Genomic DNA, 22,339 nt, shown 5'->3' with positions numbered 1-22,339 from the left:
GGCTATGTGAAGGCGTGTACCGATATTGCCCATTTTCAATACCAAACATTTCTGATAAATGTAGAATATTTTGGAAAAATTAATTCTTCCTAGGTCCATTCCTCTGGGCTCTATCGTGCCTTCAACAGACGGACGAATAGACAGACGGCCATGTCTAGATCAATATACTCCCCATCTTTTTTGATGGTGGGTATAAACATAAAATATATAGTGGTTACGTTTTCTTCATCAAATATTTGATAGTTGTGAACGAACCTTTGTTTTCGATATAATACTTTGAACGATGTGAGAATTTTAATGTAATTTTTAAGAAATATGAAAGCGTTCTAAAAATGTTTATCTTACTGTGTAGTATAGTAATGTCATCTATACTATATAAATCCCAAAATGAAATAATTGACTCCTTTCTAGGACATCACCATATTAAGAAGACTTTCCGCTTTTTATCAAAATAGGCTGAGAAGGTCTCTAGAAAACATTTTTATTATTAATAATATTGGTACTACATCCAACTTTAAGGTATGCAAATCGTCTTAAAATCATTTTCTGAGTCGATTTAGCTATGCCCATCCTCCCGTCTATCCGTTCGTCAATGTAAACTTTGTAATCAAACTACAGGTCACAATTTCAAAGATAGTTTAATAAAATTTGATACGTGATCTTCTATTGTCCCAGGGGCAAAGACTATTGAAAATAGTTAACATCGGTCTATTATTTCACCTAGTCCCCATACAGCTGAACCATTGAATAGGACTCTAAATCTTGTAATCAAACTACAGGTCGCAATTTAGAAGATAATGCAATGAAATTTGGTACATGATCATCTATTGTCCCAGGGCCTATTAAAAATGGTTAAGATCGTTCCATTATTTCACCTAGCCCCCATACAACTGAACCTCCCTATTAGAACTTTTCAGCTCATAATTATGTTTAATATAGTCGTATCTCGACAAAAAGCGGTACAACTAAGTTTTATCGTCGATGACCCTGCCGAATTTTTTTCCAGATCCGATATAAAGCCTATTGCAGAAAATTTCTGGTATAGTATCACTCAATAGAAAACATTTTAAATAGATTGTACACATATACCATTTTTTCATGGAAAATTCAACATAAACGTTGAAATCGAGTCCTTTTATTAAAACTCTGTATAGTAAGTTTTATATAATAAGCACTCACATCCTTTTAAAATGACTCAAAAACTTTCATTATTTATTAAAAAAATCGTTAACAAAATATATACTTTTATTTTGAAATTTATTTAGAATTTAAGAATTCTTTATGAGCCTTAAATGGGGGGTAACATTTAAGGCTCATAAAGAATTCTTACATTAATCTTAAACTACATAACAATAAAAGTATACAAAAAATATTCCCATATACTATAATCCAAACCATATACTTTCTATACCATCAATATCATCTCAACATTGCAACTACTTAAGTTAACAAGCAAATTATAACAATTTAAATAAAGAGAAAGAATGACACTAGTAAAAAAAATACCAAGGCAAAAATATTGTATATTCATATTTACTAAATTTATAAGAATATCATCAATCTTAATCAATAGATTAATTTTATTCTATAAAAAATACATTTATTTTCAAGTGTATGACGTTAAAAATGTTAAAAAAAAACTAAATATTGTATACAATGACAGTTTTACTCTCCAACATAGTTAGTGGTGTTAGTTGGTGTAGCAGAGTGTGTATTATAGAATATGTACAAGGATACAATAAGACTACAACATTGTTATCTGTCTTATCGCGATGTATTCTATAATTCTTTGGCTTATTTGACAAAACATTGTTTAGCCATGACCATGACAATATTTTTCTGTAGTCGTTGTTGAAGTTTTTTTTATTTTTCTTTTTTTTTCCTTTGTGATTTGTTATACATATTTTGCACTGTCATCATCACTTTGAATGCGAGAGTTGTGAGAGAAGTTTGTAATAAAAACAGTATAAAGAGAAGGATCAAAGTATTTGGGTACCAATCGGTGAATATTAGTCACCTTTATTTAGAACAAAATATGTTTTTTAATGAAAATAAATAATTTTGATAAATTTTCTAGAAATAATGATTTAGCTTTCATTGTTTTGCTATAATATGAAAAATAGAAATAACCTTAATTCGGAACAATATGGTATATGGTACAAAAAGTATTACAAAATTTAAAAAAAAAAAAAAAAACTTCTAAAACTACCCTTGTATAGAACATCTGTATACAAAATCCCTGATCCTTGCTCTTTTTTATACATCATACATACATATATGCAAACAACCATATTTTATTTTTAAAAAAGAAATACTGACAGTTTTATATTTAAAATTTTTGTGCGTATTTTATATATAAAATATTCCAATTCTTTATTTTTAAAAAGTGAAAGTGTATTTGCGCTTTTTTTCCAGCAATAATTTTTCATTTAAAAATATGAGAAAGTGGGTGTAATTTTTTTTTACCCGAGCATAATAAAGTATGTGAAAATGTTATCATGTCATAACAAATGTATGATGTTTAACACATGTATGGGGTAAATACAAATACTCAATCCTTCACGCATATAAATACAAAAAAGTATTCATTTGTATGAGAGTAATCGCATATTCATATGAATTCCCGCTTAAAGGTGGGTAGCATGAAAAGTTCTCTCAACCTTTTAGGTTTATATGGTTTTATTCCCATTTTAGTTTTAAAATGTAGTAGCTAGTTTGTCCGTATTCTTGCCGAAATCACTGCTAAGCTAAGAGCTGAGATTTTTTATAAATGATCAAATTCGATTTTCAACAAAGTACAATATGATTTGGTCGCCTAACAACTGATAGACGAGCTTTTCTTACTTTTTCAAAAAAAAAAAAACTTTTTAACCCTGCATCTATTTACGGTGCAGAATGTTATGTACATATAAAATCCTACACATGGAATATTCATTACATTTTCATTGTGCTACTTTAAGCATTTGTAGATGTAGTATGCAACCATCAGTCAAAACAGCGTACGTTTACAGTCAAAGAACATGTGTTTTAATAGTTTATGCGTATTTGGCAGCATAACACAACATACCCAGATCCAACCAATATCTAACACACTCTAATATAATGAAATACAAATAACCCTTTCACATCATTACATGATGTAAGTGTAAATGTAAGTGTCTGTTTGGTGTATTTATTCATACTTTACACACATGCCCCCAACAACATCATACACACATCAATCTTATTTATTCACGTTTGTAATATGTATGAATGTATGTATGACTATTAATGTGTGAGTTGTTATAAGTAGGAAAACCCGGCAGTTAGATATACTTTGTATTTCTTAAGACAGAGAACAGAAAAAATAATGAACTACCTTCTCTCTTGATTACTTGGGTACACTAAAGTGACACATGTTCGTACTCTCAATTAACACAAAACTTCGAATCTATCAAACCGTTAAGCCTTTAAGAAAAATAAAAATCTATAAGGGATACATTAACTGATACTTAAACTGCTGCCTAGTAAACACTTTGTTAAAATACAATGACACTTACATAGAAATTATCACATATACAGTGTATTTATTTGAAAATGTTTGCGTTATAGTTCACATTTTAGATCCTTTATGCCATGTTGGCGTTATTTTGTTGATATCCTTTATATACATACATATTTCCCTTTTTTGGGAAAACATCTACGCAAAAATTTATGTTACTTTTGTCTCATTCGTCTGGTTTTATTAATATCGTTTGCAGTATTTTTCATTTATTTATTTTCATCTCCTTATTTTTCATAAAATTGTTTTTATTTCTACTGTTGATGACAACAATTTTACGCTGTTATAAAACGTACCTATTAATATCACCATCACAAAGTTTTTCCTGAGAATTTTATGGCATGTTACATATTTGTCATGTATATATGTATGTGTGTGGTTTCGACTTGGCCAAATGAATTTATGTAAAATAAATAAATTTTCAAGAGAACTTTTTAATTGTGAAACCGCTTATAATGAACATTTCATTTGAATTTGTAGTTCTTAAGAAAAATCTAGTTTTATATGAATTGTTCTTTAAAGAACCACTGAATCAAAATATATTGATACTTTGGAAAATATATATTAATTGAAAAGTATAGGTTTGGATCAGTGTTGCCAGGAGCTTCGGGGAAAAAAGGCTAAAGTGGACTTTAAAAAAGGCCAGAAAAAGCTAAGACGCTTAAAAAATAAGGCTAGAAAAAGGCTACCAAAAGATACCAATTCTCATAGAATTTTTCGCTATCTGTGTTTGGTTGGCTATCGTGGTAGTTCACAAAGCGTACGCAGATAAGTAGAGTCGAAAAGATTCTGACCAAGGTTGGCTATGAAGTAATTGACATGAAATCTGTTTCGCTGTTAAGAGTAGGGCATTCTTCCCTTTTTCCTATATTTGCAATTTCAACTGTAATCATTGAGTGTCCAGTTATTACTGCCAGCAACCACGCCCCTCGGGGCATGTTTGCTTGATGAAAAACTCCATCTTGGTGTATTGCAATTCCGGGGTATAGAGGTGCTACCAATGCCTGTAGTCTGCCTGGACTATAAACTAGTGATGATCAAATGTATTCTCGGCCTCTCCTTGGAATGATTTGACATGGGGTCTAACCAGAGTACCATATAATCTGGCACTACGGGTGGCTGGTTGCCCACAGGACCTAGTCCTGACTAGTCAATTGATTGAGGTTCCTTCGGGATCCACGTAGTGGCTGTGGTTTATACCCAAATTCGCAGGGGAGATAATGTTGGTTTAAAGACTGATATATTCAAATGCCAAACATGTCTGGATTCTCTCTCCGGTACTGTTGCCATTTCAACAGATGTCACTGGGTGATGGATTTCTGAACCCGTTGGGTATATCTTACTCTTCACTTAGTAGGGTGCCAGTATATGTTGGGGAATTTTCAGATTGACACTTGGTAGTCAAGACAGGTGTTCACGTTAAGCACTTGTCATTCGTGCCAGCAACCTCGATACATCCGGCATATTTCGGGTTATAAATCGACTAGTGCGTTTTTCATTGAAAGAATACCATATAAATTTGGTCCCTCTACATGTGTCTAGATTATTCCATATATTTTTAGCCTTTTGAAGAAAAGGATACTAATTTAAATAAAATTTTACGGAGTTGTTACTGAAACAGCGTTAGAGATATGCGGAGGAGATCCCGTTCTGGCTAGGGTTGGCAGATCATTAATGAAAGTAGAGCCGCTTGGCTATCGAAAATTTCAAATATTCATATATATTCCAATCAATACTCTTTCTATAAAGTGTGCATGGACAGTAGAGGGCTCAAAATAATCGATTTTCATTAGATTGGTCTTAACTTAACTTTTAAGGTTTCAAATCTCAAAATTTTTCAAATTTTGTTTATAGTAAACTGTTAAAAGTATAATAAAATTTGCAAATTTTAGCCTTATTAAGGCTAAATAAGAAAACGGAAAAAAGGCTAGACTATAGTATATACTACAGTCTTATCTATATTATGGAATAATGTAGACTATAGTCTGTACTATGCTGATTGGAATGACTACAGTGTTACCTATAATATTGCCTATAGACTATAGTCTTGAATATAGTTTAGACCATTGTAGACTACTGTAGTATAGACAAGAGTCTTAACTATAGTATATAAATATTCTTGACTATAAATATTCTTAACTAGTTATAGCCATGCACGTAGTATAGACTATAGATCTGACTACAGAATTGACTATAGCATAAACTATAGTATTGACTGCAGTATAGACTATAGTTTTGACTATAGTATGCTATAATACAGTAATGAAATTATCTGTATTATAGCATTGTCTGTTGTATATTCTACTTATAGTCTTTATCATATAGAATATATTTGACTATAGTGTATAATATAGCCCTGTTTTAACACTACAAAGCAAGATATACATACATATGTACTATATGTCATTTAATCTATATACTGCTTAAATACAAAGCCAAAATCTTTTCACATAAAAACTTTCTTCAATATATCCTATTAAAGATTTTTATTAATATAGACAGCATTAAGAAATCATCAAAAGTAGCAATTAATATTTAGCCAAATGCTACTTAAACTAATTTAAAATATCATAACATAATTCCCAACTACTAGACTATAAAATTTCTTTACTCAACAATTGTCCAAGAAATAAAAATCAAAAATTTACGACAATATTTTGTAGTTCATTAATCTTACATATAATTTCACTTAATAATGACAACCAAACACAAGTCTTTAGTTTCAGCATAAAAAGAACATAAAAATAATTAAAAAAACAAAATAAAACATTAAAATCACAAAAACAAATGAAAAAAACAACTTACCGCCTTTAACTTGACAGCATAAAAACAGTTCATAGCCTTCACGAAATGGGCCGGCAGTCTGTGTCTGGTTAATTTCTTTGCCTTGAGCATCAAATATACGAGGCTCTTCGGGAGGAACTATAAAAACAAACAAAATAAATTGTTTATATACTTATATATTAATAATAAACAATATTTAATAACTTAAAGCATGAAAATGAGCAAGAAAAAAAGTAAAGGAAAGAAACAAAATAAATAACAAATATTGAAGTATATTTGTTACAGGATATAAAAAAGTGTATCCTTGAGATAAACAACAAAAGTAAACAAATAAAAACAAACATGATTTGGGCATGAAATTCTAAGAAGTATGTATGAATGTATGAGAGAGTGTTAAGCAAGGACACTGTTAATAAGTAAATGTGCGTGGCTGAGTATTTTAAGGGCATGTATGTTTGTGTGTGACAGTATTGTTTGTTCCTTTTGTTTTTCTTCTGCTGCTGCTAACTTGTTTGTATTTTGTCATGTGCGTAATCACAATTTTACTCTTTTCACGTACTTTTAAACACGCTATACAGTTTTTCTATCTTCTAGAGAAAACTTGCAATAGGAAAAACTTTTTTAAAATAATAAAACAAAGTTTGATTTTATCAAAATATGTAGGTAAAACATGGTTTGTTTAAGACCAGAAACAAAACGCCACAACTTTTCTTAATTTTTTTTTTTATTTGTACTAATATTGTTGTTGGTCGCAGTTTAAGTTCGTGGTGTTTGCGTTGGGATAGCAACAAATAATATATAAAAACGGAAACTAAAAACGTGATATAAAGTGTCTTTTTCTAATTTTCTTATGTTTACGCTTAAAGTAGTAACCAAAAAAAAAAAAAACAGTCAACAAAGACACCTTATCCTACTTATGGTTATACAAGGATATGTATTTAAGTTATTTTAAACACACGCATAAAGGGTGTTATAAAAAAGATAAATTTACATGCTGTAAAACATAACTAAAATAATTTACATTAATTTTCTCAAGGACATTTTTGCCAATACTAAAAATATTGTTGACTTGTTTCAGTCTGCAAAATAACACATTCTTTTTGAATCCCCTTCATCACGTGCATTTTGTTTCTTTTTATTACAGGTTTCACCGTATGCTCACAAGTTTAAAATTAGATAGAAGAATGTGTATGATATATGTGCTTTATTTTTAAGTTTATATGTTATTAAAATAAAATGTATCAACTTACCGACTAAAGTTAAATTTATCCTATAATTACGAGTTGGAAAATTAAAAAAATCTACTCTACAACGATAAACACCACCATCGGTTGGCTTGACATCTCGTATTTGTAGACGTGAATCCTTGGGATTATCGCCAATCGAAAAGAACAAACGTTGACCCAAATCGCTAGCTATAGCAGAATGTGGCGCTAATTTGACATTTCCTCCACGTGAATCCAAACTAAAATGAGAAAGAGCAGAAAGGAAAGGTTATATTAAAAAATATTAATTATAAAAGGTATGCCAAATAACAAAGTTTTATAATAAATCTTAACTGAAGTAGAAAGGACAAAAGCTTTTTTAACACCAATTTTTAAGTACATACATTTACTTTTTAAATTGTATACACTTTACATACAATAAATATGCATGTATTTCAAGTGACACACATACATACATATAGTTAAACATTTTGGTGTTTTCATATGCGTGTTTTTAACAATAAATTACTGCAATTTGTTTTGGTTGTTGCTGCTGGCCTCTTATTTTGTTGCAGTTGTTTGTATTGTAGTGTATTGTTACTGCTATTTGATGAACGTTTTTAATTTTAATTTGTTTCGTTTTTTCTTGCTAGATTTTGCTTTTTTAGATCAAATTAATGTTTATGTCGTGTTTTCTTGTAGTTTGTTATTATCCCGTCTATAAAAAACGAAAAGGTTTAAAAAATTTCTGTAAAAGTGACCAACAAGTTTACATCACAAAATACACCAAAGGGAAAAATTATAGTTCAGTTCTAGTTCAGTTCTAGTTCAGTTCTAGTTCAGTTCTAGTTCAGTTCTAGTTCAGGTCTAGTTCAGTTCTAGTTCAGTTCTAGTTCAGTTCTAGTTCAGTTCTAGTTCAGTTCTAGTTCAGTTCTAGTTCAGTTTTTAGTTCAGTTCTAGTTCAGTTCTAGTTCAGGTTCTAGTTCAGTTCTAGTTCAGTTCTTGTTCAGTTCTAGTTCAGTTCTAGTTCAGTTCTAGTTCAGTTCTAGTTCAGTTCTAGTTCAGTTCTAGTTCAGTTCTAGTTCAGTTCTAGTTCAGTTCTAGTTCAGTTCTAGTTCAGTTCTAGTCAGTTGTAGTTCAGTTCTAGTTCAGTTCTAGTTCAGTTCTAGTTCAGTTCTAGTTCAGTTCTAGTTCAGTTCTAGTTCAGTTCTAGTTCATTCTAGTTCAGTTCTAGTTCAGTTCTAGTTCAGTTCTAGTTCAGTTCTAGTTCAGTTCTAGTTCAGTTCTAGTTCAGTTCTAGTTCAGTTCTAGTTCAGTTCTAGTTCAGTTCTAGTTCAGTTCTAGTTCAGTTCTAGTTCAGTTCTAGTTCAGTTCTAGTTCAGTTCTAGTTCAGTTCTAGTTCAGTTCTAGTTCAGTTCTAGTTCAGTTCTAGTTCAGTTCTAGTTCAGTTCTAGTTCAGTTCTAGTTCAGTTCTAGTTCAGTTCTAGTTCAGTTCTAGTTCAGTTGAAAATGTTGTGGTAGCCTTACCAAAATTAAAACTTATTAAATATTTTCAAGTGTGCTTTATTTTCGCCTCTTTCTGTTTGTCAAAATTTTTCTACCTATCAACCTAAATGTGGAAGCAAAAAAGGTAAATTGAACATATTTGAAGAGCTGTAGTTTACGTTTTTTGAAAGCTCCAATTACGTTTATATAAAATACCATCATTAGCATTTTTGTTTTACTTTAGAAAAGTGGCAATTTTCAACTTTGAGCAAATTAAAAGTTTTTATAAAGGACGAAAAAAAGAGAGTACATTATTGACATAAAATAAACAAAAAGTAATTTTTCTAATACTTTAATTTGTAATTAAAAAAGCATAAACTGAAGGAATTTAGCAAATTCTATTTTACATATTACTTATAATTCACTTTTAGTTTTAATTTATATAAAACTTACACTTCGTCTTCCATGACAGTTTTACTACCTCTTCTGTGAATAATGTTTACAAATTATTTTTTCTATTTCCATATAATTTACCATGCCATAATTTCAGAGCAAAAAATAATTCTACACTTTTTTGTATTATATTTTATTTCCTTTATGTATTTATATATTAATTGTTTTTTATTTATTGCTTTTGCTTTATTCGTTTTTTTTTTTTTTTTTGTTTTTTTCAAATCCTGTTTGTTTTCACTTCAAATCAAGCGAATGTATAAATAATGACTTTAAATCCTAATAGCCGGTAATTAAAGTACATAAATGTAAAACCTTTCACATTTTTAATAATTTTTATGACCAGCGAGAAACATGCAACATAGTTCTAGAAACATTAAACTAAAGTTGCAAATTTGAATATAGTAAAGAATTTATAAATGTTTGTATTATACGAAATAATTTGCATTTAAAACACTGTTACAAAAAGGGTGACGTAGAAGTAAGCAGCAGTAAACTATGAAAGCTAATATGTGAATTAGTCCCGCAATATAAAATTGGTAAACGGGAACTGATCTAGAACTGAACTGAAACTGAACTAGAACTAAACTTTCTGAAATATTAAAATAGTTGGGTGAAAAAGTTTAAGAATAACACATACATACATACATACATACATACATACATACATACATACATACATCACGCTTACCTTAAAGCATGCAATATTTTTTGTAAGTAATGCAATTTGAACTTAGTAACATTTCAAAATTGTTCTTTCAAAATCTATTAAATAAATGGATATGAAACAAAAGTACAAAGCTATTTAAAAATAGTTTGTAAGAAATCATAATCCTGAACATTTTCTAAAATAAAATTCATTGCCTTTCTATAACAGATTTTACTTGATATGATGTTGCAAACTGGAGTATGCTGTGGCTTAATATAAATTCTATAATATAATTGACGTTTTATGATTTAGATAACCATCTCTCTTGTTCGAAGTCTTTCAAGACTTAAATGGGTCATTATATTAGATATACAGAGAGAAACAATGTAGAAGACAAGGTAAGAAAAAATAATACTAAACTAAATATTACAGCTTAGAGAAAAATATAGTAAACCTAACACTAAAACTGTGATTTTGTTCTACGAAACAATTGAGGATTTACACGTCAAGTGGCAATTTGCAACGGTTTATACTGCAAAGGCAGCAAACAGTTACTAAAGCTGTTTGTTTGTTGTTCATAACTAAAACGAAATGTAGAAAACGCAATAGTACAACACAGTAATAACAAACCTAACAGAGCAACAGTCTCTTTTATATTTTTTTCTAAAACGGAAGGAAACTCCCAACATGAAGGTTTAGAATGTATAAGTAGACATTTTAACGTAAACCACCATATTTACAACAAAGTGGATTATAATGATGACACTCCCTTTTTTCTTCGTAAACAGTTTTTATGAATACGTATACTATGTATGTTGGTTTGTATATATTTCAGGTCACAGACATGGACTTATTCCCACAAAAACACTTGTATAGCAGTTAAAAGTGCGAAATACTGGTTAGAAATATCTTGGAAAAGAAACAATTTAATAATAAAAATTTACAAAATGATAATAACAACAATAAGATGTACATTTTAAATAGGTAGTATTTTAATTCACAGAAATGTTTTTGTAAGGGATTTTATAAACAGGTTTTTCAAATACGTAATATAACCTCATTTGAATACAATTATTGAAAGTTTATTTAAGAAAAAATAAAATAATAGAAAGTTTTAACAATGATTATTATAATTGGAAAAATAATTGTTTCCTTCCGTTATTTAATTCAATTATGTTTACTAATTTACAATAATGTTTACATTTTTCCAAAAAATACTTTAACATAGAACTAAAACTAGAACTAAAAATCACTAGAACAGCACTTTAACAGAATTAGAATGAACTATAGCAGAACTATAGCAGCACTAGTGCAGAAGTACAACTGAACTAGAACAGAACTAAAGAGAACTAGAACAGAACTAGAACAGAACTAGAACAGAACAAGAACAGAACTAGAACAGAACTAGAACAGAACTAGAACAGAACTAAAACAGAACTAGAACAGAACTAGAACAGAACTAGAACAGAACTAGAACAGAACTAAAACAGAACTAGAACAGAACTAAAACAGAACTAGAACAGAACTAGAACAGAACTAGAACAGAACTAGAACAGAACTAGAACAGAACTAGAACAGAACTAGAACAGAACAGAACTAGAACAGAACTAGAACAGAACTAGAACGGAACTAGAACAGAACTAGAACAGAACTAGAACAGAACTAGAACAGAACTAGAACAGAACTAGAACAGAACTAGAACAGAACTAGAACAGAACTAGAACAGAACTAGAACAGAACTAGAACAGAACTAGAACAGAACTAGAACAGAACTAGAACAGAACTAGAACAGAACTAGAACAGAACTAGAACAGAACTAGAACAGAACTAGAACAGAACTAGAACAGAACTAGAACAGAACTAGAACAGAACTAGAACAGAACTAGAACAGAACTAGAACAGAAATAGAACAGAACTAGAACAGAACTAGAACAGAACTAGAACAGAACTAGAACAGAACTAGAACACAACTAGAACACAACTAGAACACAACTAGAACACAACTAGAAAACAACTAGAACACAACTAGAACACAACTAGAAGAGAACTATAACATAACTAGTAGAGAACTAGAACAGAACTATAACATAACTAGAACACAACTAGAACACAACTTGAACAGAACTGAGTTAGACCAAAATTCGAGCCTTGCTGGAAATCCTTCCATAGATTGCGAAAAATAAATGTTATTTCTATTAACAAAAACAAATTAAGTTTTTTATTGAATTCCCAAACAGTAAATGCTAAAATTTTCTTATCTATTTATTTCTTAATGCTTATTTACCAATTATAACCTCAAATTAAAATTCCTTGAACAATATTAGTCACTATTTAATTTTTACTTTCTCTTCTTATGCGTTCTAACTAATTTGACACCCTTGCCTTTCATTGAATTAGTTTCACACACACAAAATTGGTTCAAGTACACCATAGCACATTTGCTTAAATTTAAATTAAACATTTTCTCATTACAATTAAATTAGTTTACACTACTCAAGGCCATTAATGATACATATTACGGAAAGTTTAGCATGGTTATTAAAAAAAAAAAAACAGCAACTGTATAACAATTTGTCCGAAAAATCCTTTTTATTTTGTGTTCTTTTGTTAAAACAAAATTCTAAACCACTATTACAGCGAATGTGTTTTTTTTGTGGGGTTTTTCTCATTTTTTCTCCTTTTTTTGTTTTCAATGCCCTGCGGCATAATCCTTTCTATTACTCCAAAGCCCTCTTTAATTATTATGGCCAAAATGATTGCTTTAAGCCACAAAAAGTAATAAATTTAGAGAGCGGAGGACAGAGTGAGGGAAACAAGACTGCTAAACACAGGAACCTAGACATACACTCACACGGAGGCTACAGAAAAGAGGAAAAAATAAACTAACCAAGCAGCATCACAACAGAAAGAGAGAGGAAGAGAAAAAATCTTGAATGAACCATAAAGTAAAATCCTAACAAGAATCCACTAAACAAATTGTCAACATGAACGAAAATTTGATGTTGCAAACGAAAACACATGCATACACAAACATGTATTTTTTGGAGAAAAACACAGAGGAAAAAAATTAAAAGGGACCAAGAACAACATGAGGTAAATGTGAACATAAACTATACAGAAACCCTCTATATACTATAACGAGAAAGCCAGACCAACACAATATAAAAGCAGTTAGGAAAACTTTAACTTTATTTATGTTTGATGCTTTCCAATGTTAATGCTTCCTTCTACTCCTCTCTTGGTTATAGTTGGGTTATGCAGCTGTGTGAAACAGACGAATAAGGATTCTTAAGTGGACGTTAAAAACCACGTAAATATAGTTTACAACCAAAACTACTAAACACAGCACAAAGCCATACATATTTTAGCTTTGTTGCAGTTAGTAAACCTTATTCAAAAAAAATCTAAAAATTCTTCCTTTAGTAGAAGTTTGTGTGAATGTGTGCAGTTGTGCAGCAAGAGTTTAACTAAAGGACACTTATACATTTTACAACATTTTATACTTTGGCGTTAAATGTGTTGATAGTAGTAGTGGTGGGTGAGGTTGTTCTTGTTGCAGGTTGCTTTGATTATGTTGTGTTGTTCTAAAAATGTATATTTTATATTTAGTAGCTTGTTTGTTGCATACAACTACATGATTTTCCTTAGTTTTCATTCTTTTATTTTGAACTTTTTTTGGTTTGGTAGAATTTTTATAATTTTTTTTTTTTCAACAAAAGAGACGAGAGACCAGTTGAGTTGTGCTGAGCTGAAGTGAGCAAGTGAAAAATCAATTTCCTTTTAAAATTTATTACATTTACGATTATGAAAGCATTAACAATAAACTGTTGCCCCAAAAGACATGTTAAATCGAGGGGGTAAAGGGGTAAAAGTATATAAGGATGTACAGACGGTCAGGACGGAATATATGATACCCCACACCAATATGAAGTAAGTTTTCGGATGTTGGATCGAATCTTCTATAAATTATGGATGATTTTTGTACAAAATAAAGAACTACTTATATCGATACCGAACTACTTATATATGGCGTGGGATTATGACTATAAATAATGCTGCATGTATAAGAGTTACTTGGTTTCCGGAAAATAGGTTCTATACAAATACAGTCTGATTTAATAAACAAGTATAATCGTTCATGGCCGACCATATGAAATCCTACACCAGTGATTATGTTAAAAATGTAGATTATTTTTTAATAAAGCATTTAATTAAATTTTTACCTTAATTCATAAATATTTTAACAATTTGTTGACAAAAAAAAGGGATTTTCTAAAAGTGGGGCTACATGGGGTTAATGGGTTAATATCCTTATACTTCTAAATTTTTCAAGAGGGATTTACGACTACATTAAAGTTATTTATGCAAAATTTCATTTTGATATTACTGTGTACATTTTCTAAGGGGACTTTTTATGGGGGCTAGGGTCAGATGAGACCCGATCATTACGAATATTGGCGGTATCATTTAGATTTTTATAAAACCGATTTTTGGAGAGATACAAGAATATTTTACATATTTATGAGCTTAAAAGATACCGCACCTGCTACCCGGTTATATGGAGCTAGGCGAAATAATGGACCGTTTATAACCATTTTCAATAGACTTCGTCCTTGGGTTAAAAAATAAGACTATATGCCAAGATTTACATGGATGTACAGGCGGACAGACAGACGGACATAGCTAATTCGACTTAGAAAGCCTGGGCTACCCAGTTTTATGGGAGCTAGGCGAAATACGGGACCGATTATTACCATTTTCAATAGGTTTCGTCCTTGGGTCAAAAGAAGACTATGTGCCAAGATTTACATGGATATACAGACGGACAGACAGACAGACGGACATAGCTAAATCGGCTTAGAAAGTGAATCTGAGCCGATTGGTATACTTTAAAGTGTAAGACAAATACCAGCCAAACATCAACTTTAAAATTTTCTTGAAAAAATTTCACTTCAATTTATAATAATTTTAACGCATGAGAATTCTTAACCAACTGCAAAGCAGTAAATTAAATATATTCCTGGGCAAACAAAAAACCTATAAAAATACTTAAAACACATATTTACCTGTAGAGTGGAATTCCTGTTGTATCTTTGAACCATAACAGTAGTTTTACAGAATCCTGCGGTGAAGGTGGTGTAAGATCGCAAGGTAAATCCACACTTTTGCCTACTGCTGCCCACACCAGACGTGCAGGAACTATAAAGATGAAAAAATATGGAAAAAACATACATTAAAAATAAAATCAAAAATAAATACGAAATGAAATGTTAATAAATGCTCCAGCTTATAAGAGAAACGCACACAAACAAACACATACAATACCGACAGAATAAAGAAGAGAAAAAGAAAATATAATATAAAATCAAGGATATTAGTTTGATTTCATTATTGATTTAAAATAATGTCTATAAATATATGTATGTATATATAAAAGAAAAAACACACATACACAGAGACAGTGTTATACTGTGGATGCTAGGAAAACAAACTGATTATATTCAGGCATAAAATAAAATCATGTACCAACATCATCCTTCCGCCAACTTAATAATGCAGCTCGCACTCACACAGCTCTGTACTGTGTTGGCTCTTAAAAGTCACGTTAAAAGTCTTAAATTCAATTCAATTTAAAATAAATGAAAAAGAAAAAAAATATTCCATCTTAACAATTGCTTCTGTAATGTTTATGATGTACTTTTCTATGGTTTCCTTTTTAATTTCTCAGTCTTTCTTTTTTGATCTGTTTTATGCTGGGAAATTAAAAGAAAAATATATACAACTGAATATATGTATGTATCGTAATAAAAAAGGACATTATGGCTTCAATGGTTTGCTGGTTGTTTGGTATTTTTACTGTTTATTTTGTAAAAAAGGAGTGTAATACAGAGAATATTGTCCGGGTGCTGTTAAAGGAAGTAGTGTGGGTGTGTATTTGAGTGAATGCGATTGTATGATTATAAATATGTCTGCATGTTTATTTGTTTGATTTGTAAGCAACACAATTTCCTTTATTGTTGTTTTTTTCTTATAATTTATTTTCTGTTTTCTATTTTCCTTTTCTCGCACAATATAAGTATAAATAATATTTTTTATACGATTTTTTTTCTTAAGAAAACATAAACTGACTGTTGCGCTTTTTTCATGACTTCCGTTGTCGGTTGTTATAGATGTTAACACATACACATTCATGTCACTAAACATAATGTGGTACATGTAGGAAAAGTATTTATAGATACTTAACCTTGTTGAGTTCAGCTCAATATTTTATAAATTTTAATCTTTATTTTTTCTAAAGTGTTAATAAATAAAACCAAATAATAATCATATTTTTAGAAAACACACAATTTTATATAGATTTCTGAGAGAAACTCTGCATGACGTCTAGGATAATATATGGCCTGATCACTAGGAAGACCGACAGTATCATTTTGTAGAGATATACTAGGTCGTTTTGTATAATTTACAAATACATATGTACACAGAGGGAAAATGAAATATACACGCCTGGTACCAAATTGGCATCAAAGAGTTTATAATTTGATAACGCAACGTTTTCAACATTGCAACAACTCGTTGTCGAAATCTAAATTTTATACACATCCGTTGTCTAAATGTTAACAAATGTGGTAAGCTCACTATTGGCAACGGATTGTTTGAGCTTACCATGTTTGTTAACATTTAGACAACGGATGTGTATAAAATTAAGATTTCGACAACGAATTGTTGCATTAAATAGTGTTGTCGTACGTATGTATATACTTTGACAATGGATAGTATTGAAAAATTATAAACAGTTTGGTGTCAATTTGGTAACACGCGTGTATATTTCTTTTTCCCTCTGTGTACATAACACCATCCTTGCTTTGGTGTTGTTAAGTTTTAATATTGTGTGTATTTTAAATAAGTCTTTGCCTTGAAAAATTTATTTTCTTTCTCCTAGTTGCTAGGTAGCTACTTAACTTGTTCTTTTTTGGTTTTTTTCTATAACTTTATAACCTTCTTTTCTGCTAGTTCCTGAAGCTGTTTTTAGCAATCGGATGTTTAATATTTTTTCCGACTCAAGTTTGTTTAAAACAATTATGTCTGTTTTTATTACATTTCCATAATAAATAAGGAAACATTTGACATCATAATTTAATTTTAGAAACACGAAACACTTTTAAATACATATTTAAAAATAACACTTTTCTATGTCTGAAAATGAAATGATTAAAAGTATGCTACTAATTATAGCAAACAGACTTATTAGTGTTTTAAGCCAATCTAAGAATACTCTTGAAATAAATACAATAAATACCTTTAAATACCTTATTCTAAATAAACATAATAATTTAATGCTCCTACAAGTTATATTGCACTAATTATATCTTATTTAATATCTCGCACTTAAAAACAATACCATAAAAAACAGACACAGCTTCTAAATCAATAAATTTAAACAATCTCAACAACTGTCTTTTACCACTGAAAATTAAATAGAAATAGAAAAACAACAAAAAAGTAAAATAATATAAATTGTTCTAAACATTTGCATTTGCCAAGCTGAGAGAGTTACTGGTTAAAGCTTTATTTAATTTGCTAATTGAGTTTGGGTTTAAATGCATTTTCTCTAAAAGGCAAATAAAAATCAAAGAACCTAGCAACCACTACAACTACTCCCAACCACCATTTCTAATACATTCAAATGTTAGCATTTGAAGATTTAACATTAAATTAAACATGTCCTTGGTATAAACTACAACTATGATATTTTTAGTTTTTTCCTCATTTCTCATTTTAAAAGGTTGTAACTTTATTTAAATATTCTATGTATGAAGAATTATATTTCTATAACATTGTGTTGTTTTTCGGTTCCAACTGTCTCTTCTCTATAAATCCTGGCAGTATTTGTTGTTTTTTTTCTTCATTACACTAATGAAGCAACAGTCAGTTGTTTTTATTCCTTTCTGTATATTGTTGTTATTTGCAACAATCTGGAAACGACTACAATTCAACATAAAGATGAAAATGTTTTGAACTGCAAATGAAAATATATATATTTTTTCAGAAAGTGCTACTTTATTTTAGTTACTGTAAAGGAATGAAAAGTAATTGTGTGAAGTGTGTACGTTGGTATTAGACCTTGAAACTTGAGTTAAAAATATGTGCATATGTATAGGTATATGTAAATAGAATGACTCAACATGAACTAGAACTGAACTAGAACTGAACTAGAACTGAACTAGAACTGAACTAGAACTGAACTAGAATTGAACTGAACTAGAACTGAACTGAACTAAACTAGAACTGAACTAGAACTGAACTAGAACTGAACTAGAACTGAACTAGAACTGAACTAGAACTGAACTAGAACTGAACTAGAACTGAACTAGAACTGAACTAGAACTGAACTAGAACTGAACTAGAACTGAACTAGAACTGAACTAGAACTGAACTAGAACTGAACTAGAACTGAACTAGAACTGAACTAGAACTGAACTAGAACTGAACTAGAACTGAACTAGAACTGAACTAGAACTGAACTAGAACTGAACTAGAACTGAACTAGAACTGAACTAGAACTGAACTAGAACTGAACTAGAACTGAACTAGAACTGAACTAGAACTGAACTAGAACTGAACTAGAACTGAACTAGAACTGAACTAGAACTGAACTAGAACTGAACTAGAACTGAACTAGAACTGAACTGAACTAGAACTGAACTAGAACTGAACTAGAACTGAACTAGAACTGAACTAGAACTGAACTAGAACTGAACTAGAACTGAACTAGAACTGAACTAGAACTGAACTAGAACTAGAACTGAACTAGAACTGAACTAGAACTGAACTAGAACTGAACTAGAACTGAACTAGAACTAGAACTAGAACTGAACTAGAACTGAACTAGAACTGAACTAGAACTGAACTAGAACTGAACTAGAACTGAACTAGAACTGAACTAGAACTGAACTAGAACTGAACTAGAACTGAATTAGAACTGAACTAGAACTGAACTAGAACTGAACTAGAACTGAACTAGAACTGAACTAGAACTGAACTAGAACTGAACTAGAACTGAACTAGAACTGAACTAGAACTGAACTAGAACTGAACTAGAACTGAACTAGAACTGAACTAGAACTGAACTAGAACTGAACTAGAACTGAACTAGAACTGAACTAGAACTAGAACTGAACTAGAACTGAACTAGAACTGAACTAGAACTGAACTAGAACTGAACTAGAACTGAAGTAGAGCTGAACTATATATTATAAACAGAATTCACTTCGTTTCCAATATCATAAAATAACAAACTTTTTTTAAAATATCACCTCTCATACCTTATTAATTTTCCTGCTATAAAAAAAATAACTAAACTCGTTTAGATTTGAAATGCATATGTACTACTTTCTTCTTTCCCAGCCACATTTTAAATTCTTTACTTTATTATGCCAAACGTGTCGACGACCATTAGTTAATAAATTAAGAGACTTAAATCCTACATATAAAACTACAGTTTGAAAACAACCATTAACTCAACAATACACAGGGAGAGCGAGAACGTGAGGGCTGATTAAACTCAAAAGAAGAAGATGATGGTAAAACTAAAAATCCTTTTTGGCAAATGATAAATAGACAAATAATTTGTCTACTAAAGTACTGATAGTTTAAGTTTAAGTGTTGGAGTGCAAAATAAAAAAGTATATAAAATCCAAGTCATAAAAGTTATTCACACCTAATCCTTACAAATGTGTTGCAATTGTCGTTTACTTTCATCGCTTTTCCATTTCCTGCTCCCTCGAATGTTTCATGGCTCCTTTTTTAAATCTAGCTCTCTCTCCCTCATTCTCTTCAAAACTATTATAAGCAAAACATATGGTAGTCTGTAGAAATGTTGTTGTTTGGAAGTAGTTTTTATTTTTCATGCATTCATTTTTTCTCTCTTTAAATAAGTTGTAACTATTTAAGTGTGTTTGTATTTGTTTTTGTTGGTTGGTTAGTTGGCATGTTTTTCTTGCTTGCACCTAAAGTATGCAATTTGTTTTTATTTGTTTAAAGGATTTATAAGGATTCTCTTTCTCCGTTTATTCTTTCTATACCCTTCACCATGGTGTTAAAAAAAATTTATTCAAAATAACACTTTTACCTGTTTATAGAAATAAATAACTGTTCTTGCTTTCATTAGCTTAGTGAAAAAATACTAGGTTTTAACAGTGTATTTTAAAACAGTTTTGTTATTTATAAATATTACTAACAAACCTTATTGTTTTGTAATTAGTTATAATTTTAAATTTAATTAATTTAATCTGTGCTGATTATAATAATAATTTTTCCCTTGGAAATCACTTAAGCGATTATCAATCATCATTACCGCCTTTGCTTTTGTTTCAAATGATACACAACGTATTTTTAGTTTTATATTTTAAATTAATTAATCATTCTATTGATAATTTTAATAATAGTAAAAGCTGGCATTATGAAAACATAAGTTTCACATAAATTTTTCATCATTTGTATTTAACGGTCTGTTTTTCTGGCTGCTAATGGTTTCGTTGACAAAGTTGTCTATTTAATGATGATTTTATTTTTCATATTTCTTCTTTATCACTATAATATTTTTGTTACTATAGAAGATAAGCGGTGATTAATGTTTTACAATAAAAATGTTTTAAATTATTTATATAAAAGACTTGTGTACATGAAAATATTTTTAGTAAATTTTTCAAAAATCATCGGCTATGATTATTACCTAAATGTTTCAATGGCGTAATTTATTTTTAGATAATAGAAACATAAACCCATGCACCAGGAAAAAGAAAGGTAAATGGAATATTTAAAATGTTTATCACAAATTATTTGGTAAAAATATAGTGTATTATTTTTATTACAGATAAATAAACGTTTCCTAAAACTATTTGGATAGCTTTTGGTTAACAAAATATTAGAACAAAAGTAAAACAGAACTAGAACAGAACTAGAACAGAACTAGAACAGAACTAGAACAGAACTAGAACAGAACTAGAACAGAACAGAACTAGAACAGAACTAGAACAGAACTAGAACAGAACTAGAACAGAACAGAACTAGAACAGAACTAGAACAGAACTAGAACAGAACTAGAACAGAACTAGAACAGAACTAGAACAGAACTAGAACAGAACTAGAACAGAACTAGAACAGAACTAGAACAGAACTAGAACAGAACTAGAACAGAACTAGAACAGAACTAGAACAGAACTAGAACAGAACTAGAACAGAACTAGAACAGAACTAGAACAGAACTAGAACAGAACTAGAACAGAACTAGAACAGAACTAGAACAGAACTAGAACACACATTAAAACCCATTCTTTCCACATAAAATTTGTTTAAAGAAAAACTCCACATCTAATTCATATCAGTTTATTTATCATCTCTTTCACGATTTAGATAGTATGGGAGGGAGTGTACAATTAATAAACACTAGTACGAAATCAGCTCGTTAACTTCTTGTTTTAAAGTTTTCAAGTTGCAATTTGATAAAGTTCAGTTCGTAAACGAAGAAGTTTTAAATATATAACTAAAGCTGTGGCAACACAAGTAGAAGGCAGGTCTAATGCCAATGATGATGTTGCTGATAAAAATAAAGATGAAAATGAGTATGACTAGAAGGGAAGACTTTAACTTTATATAAACTCTGAGTAGTTTCGAATAGTTCTGGAAAACAATATAGCACAAAGAGGGATATTGCAACATACACATTTATGTATATGCATATAATAATTATACCACTTGTTCTATTCATTACTTGTGCTCTTATTTTGTCCCCTGATGTTGTAGAATTCCAACCTAAAGTAACTCAAAAACTGTATGATGCAGTTTTAAAAACATTTCCTACGACATTCTATTAAATTCTCATTACAATGGTAAAAGTTTAATTTGTTTGCATTTATTTTGGTCTCTGCTAAGTGTATTTTATTTTTTAACTCTCTTTAATTCTACCTGGTTAGGTTTTGTGGCTGCTAAATACATTTTGGAATTTACCGTATAAACAAAGTTAAATGAAATAACTTTCTCTGAGGAAAACCAACACAGGCCAGTATTGATAAGTTGAGTATCTAAAATTGGTATACAGGCTAAATTGATAAATAATACTATATGTATTGATTTAAAACAAATTACACAAATTCGGTTATCAAGTTTTTTCTTTTAGAAGACTTTTCGGTTTGTGTTTAATTAAAATTTACAATTTCATTTATA

At 30.0% G+C, this 22,339-nt stretch overlaps 1 protein-coding gene across 1 annotated transcript in view; it reads right to left on the bottom strand.

The window, feature by feature from the left end:
• LOC119607168 (neural cell adhesion molecule 1) overlaps positions 1-15,313 on the bottom strand; it is a gene marked incomplete at its 5' end in the record, with an annotated part of 123,502 nt that extends 108,189 nt beyond the window's left edge. Inside the window, 3 exons of the mRNA XM_037960973.1 lie at positions 6,347-6,463; positions 7,576-7,790; positions 15,181-15,313. Of these exons, the coding sequence (XP_037816901.1) occupies positions 6,347-6,463; positions 7,576-7,790; positions 15,181-15,313 (465 nt within the window). The remainder of the gene's footprint in view (positions 1-6,346; positions 6,464-7,575; positions 7,791-15,180) is intronic.
• Between the last annotated feature and the right edge of the window lie 7,026 nt (positions 15,314-22,339).

This window comes from Lucilia sericata, unplaced genomic scaffold (assembly GCF_015586225.1).
Source record: "Lucilia sericata isolate MDLA Ls3-8-SP2 unplaced genomic scaffold, ASM1558622v1 Contig000666F_arrow, whole genome shotgun sequence".
NCBI classification, from domain to species: domain Eukaryota; kingdom Metazoa; phylum Arthropoda; class Insecta; order Diptera; family Calliphoridae; genus Lucilia; species Lucilia sericata.
The sequence above is the reverse complement of the archived record's forward strand: the minus strand, read 5'-3'. Positions and strand labels throughout refer to the sequence as shown.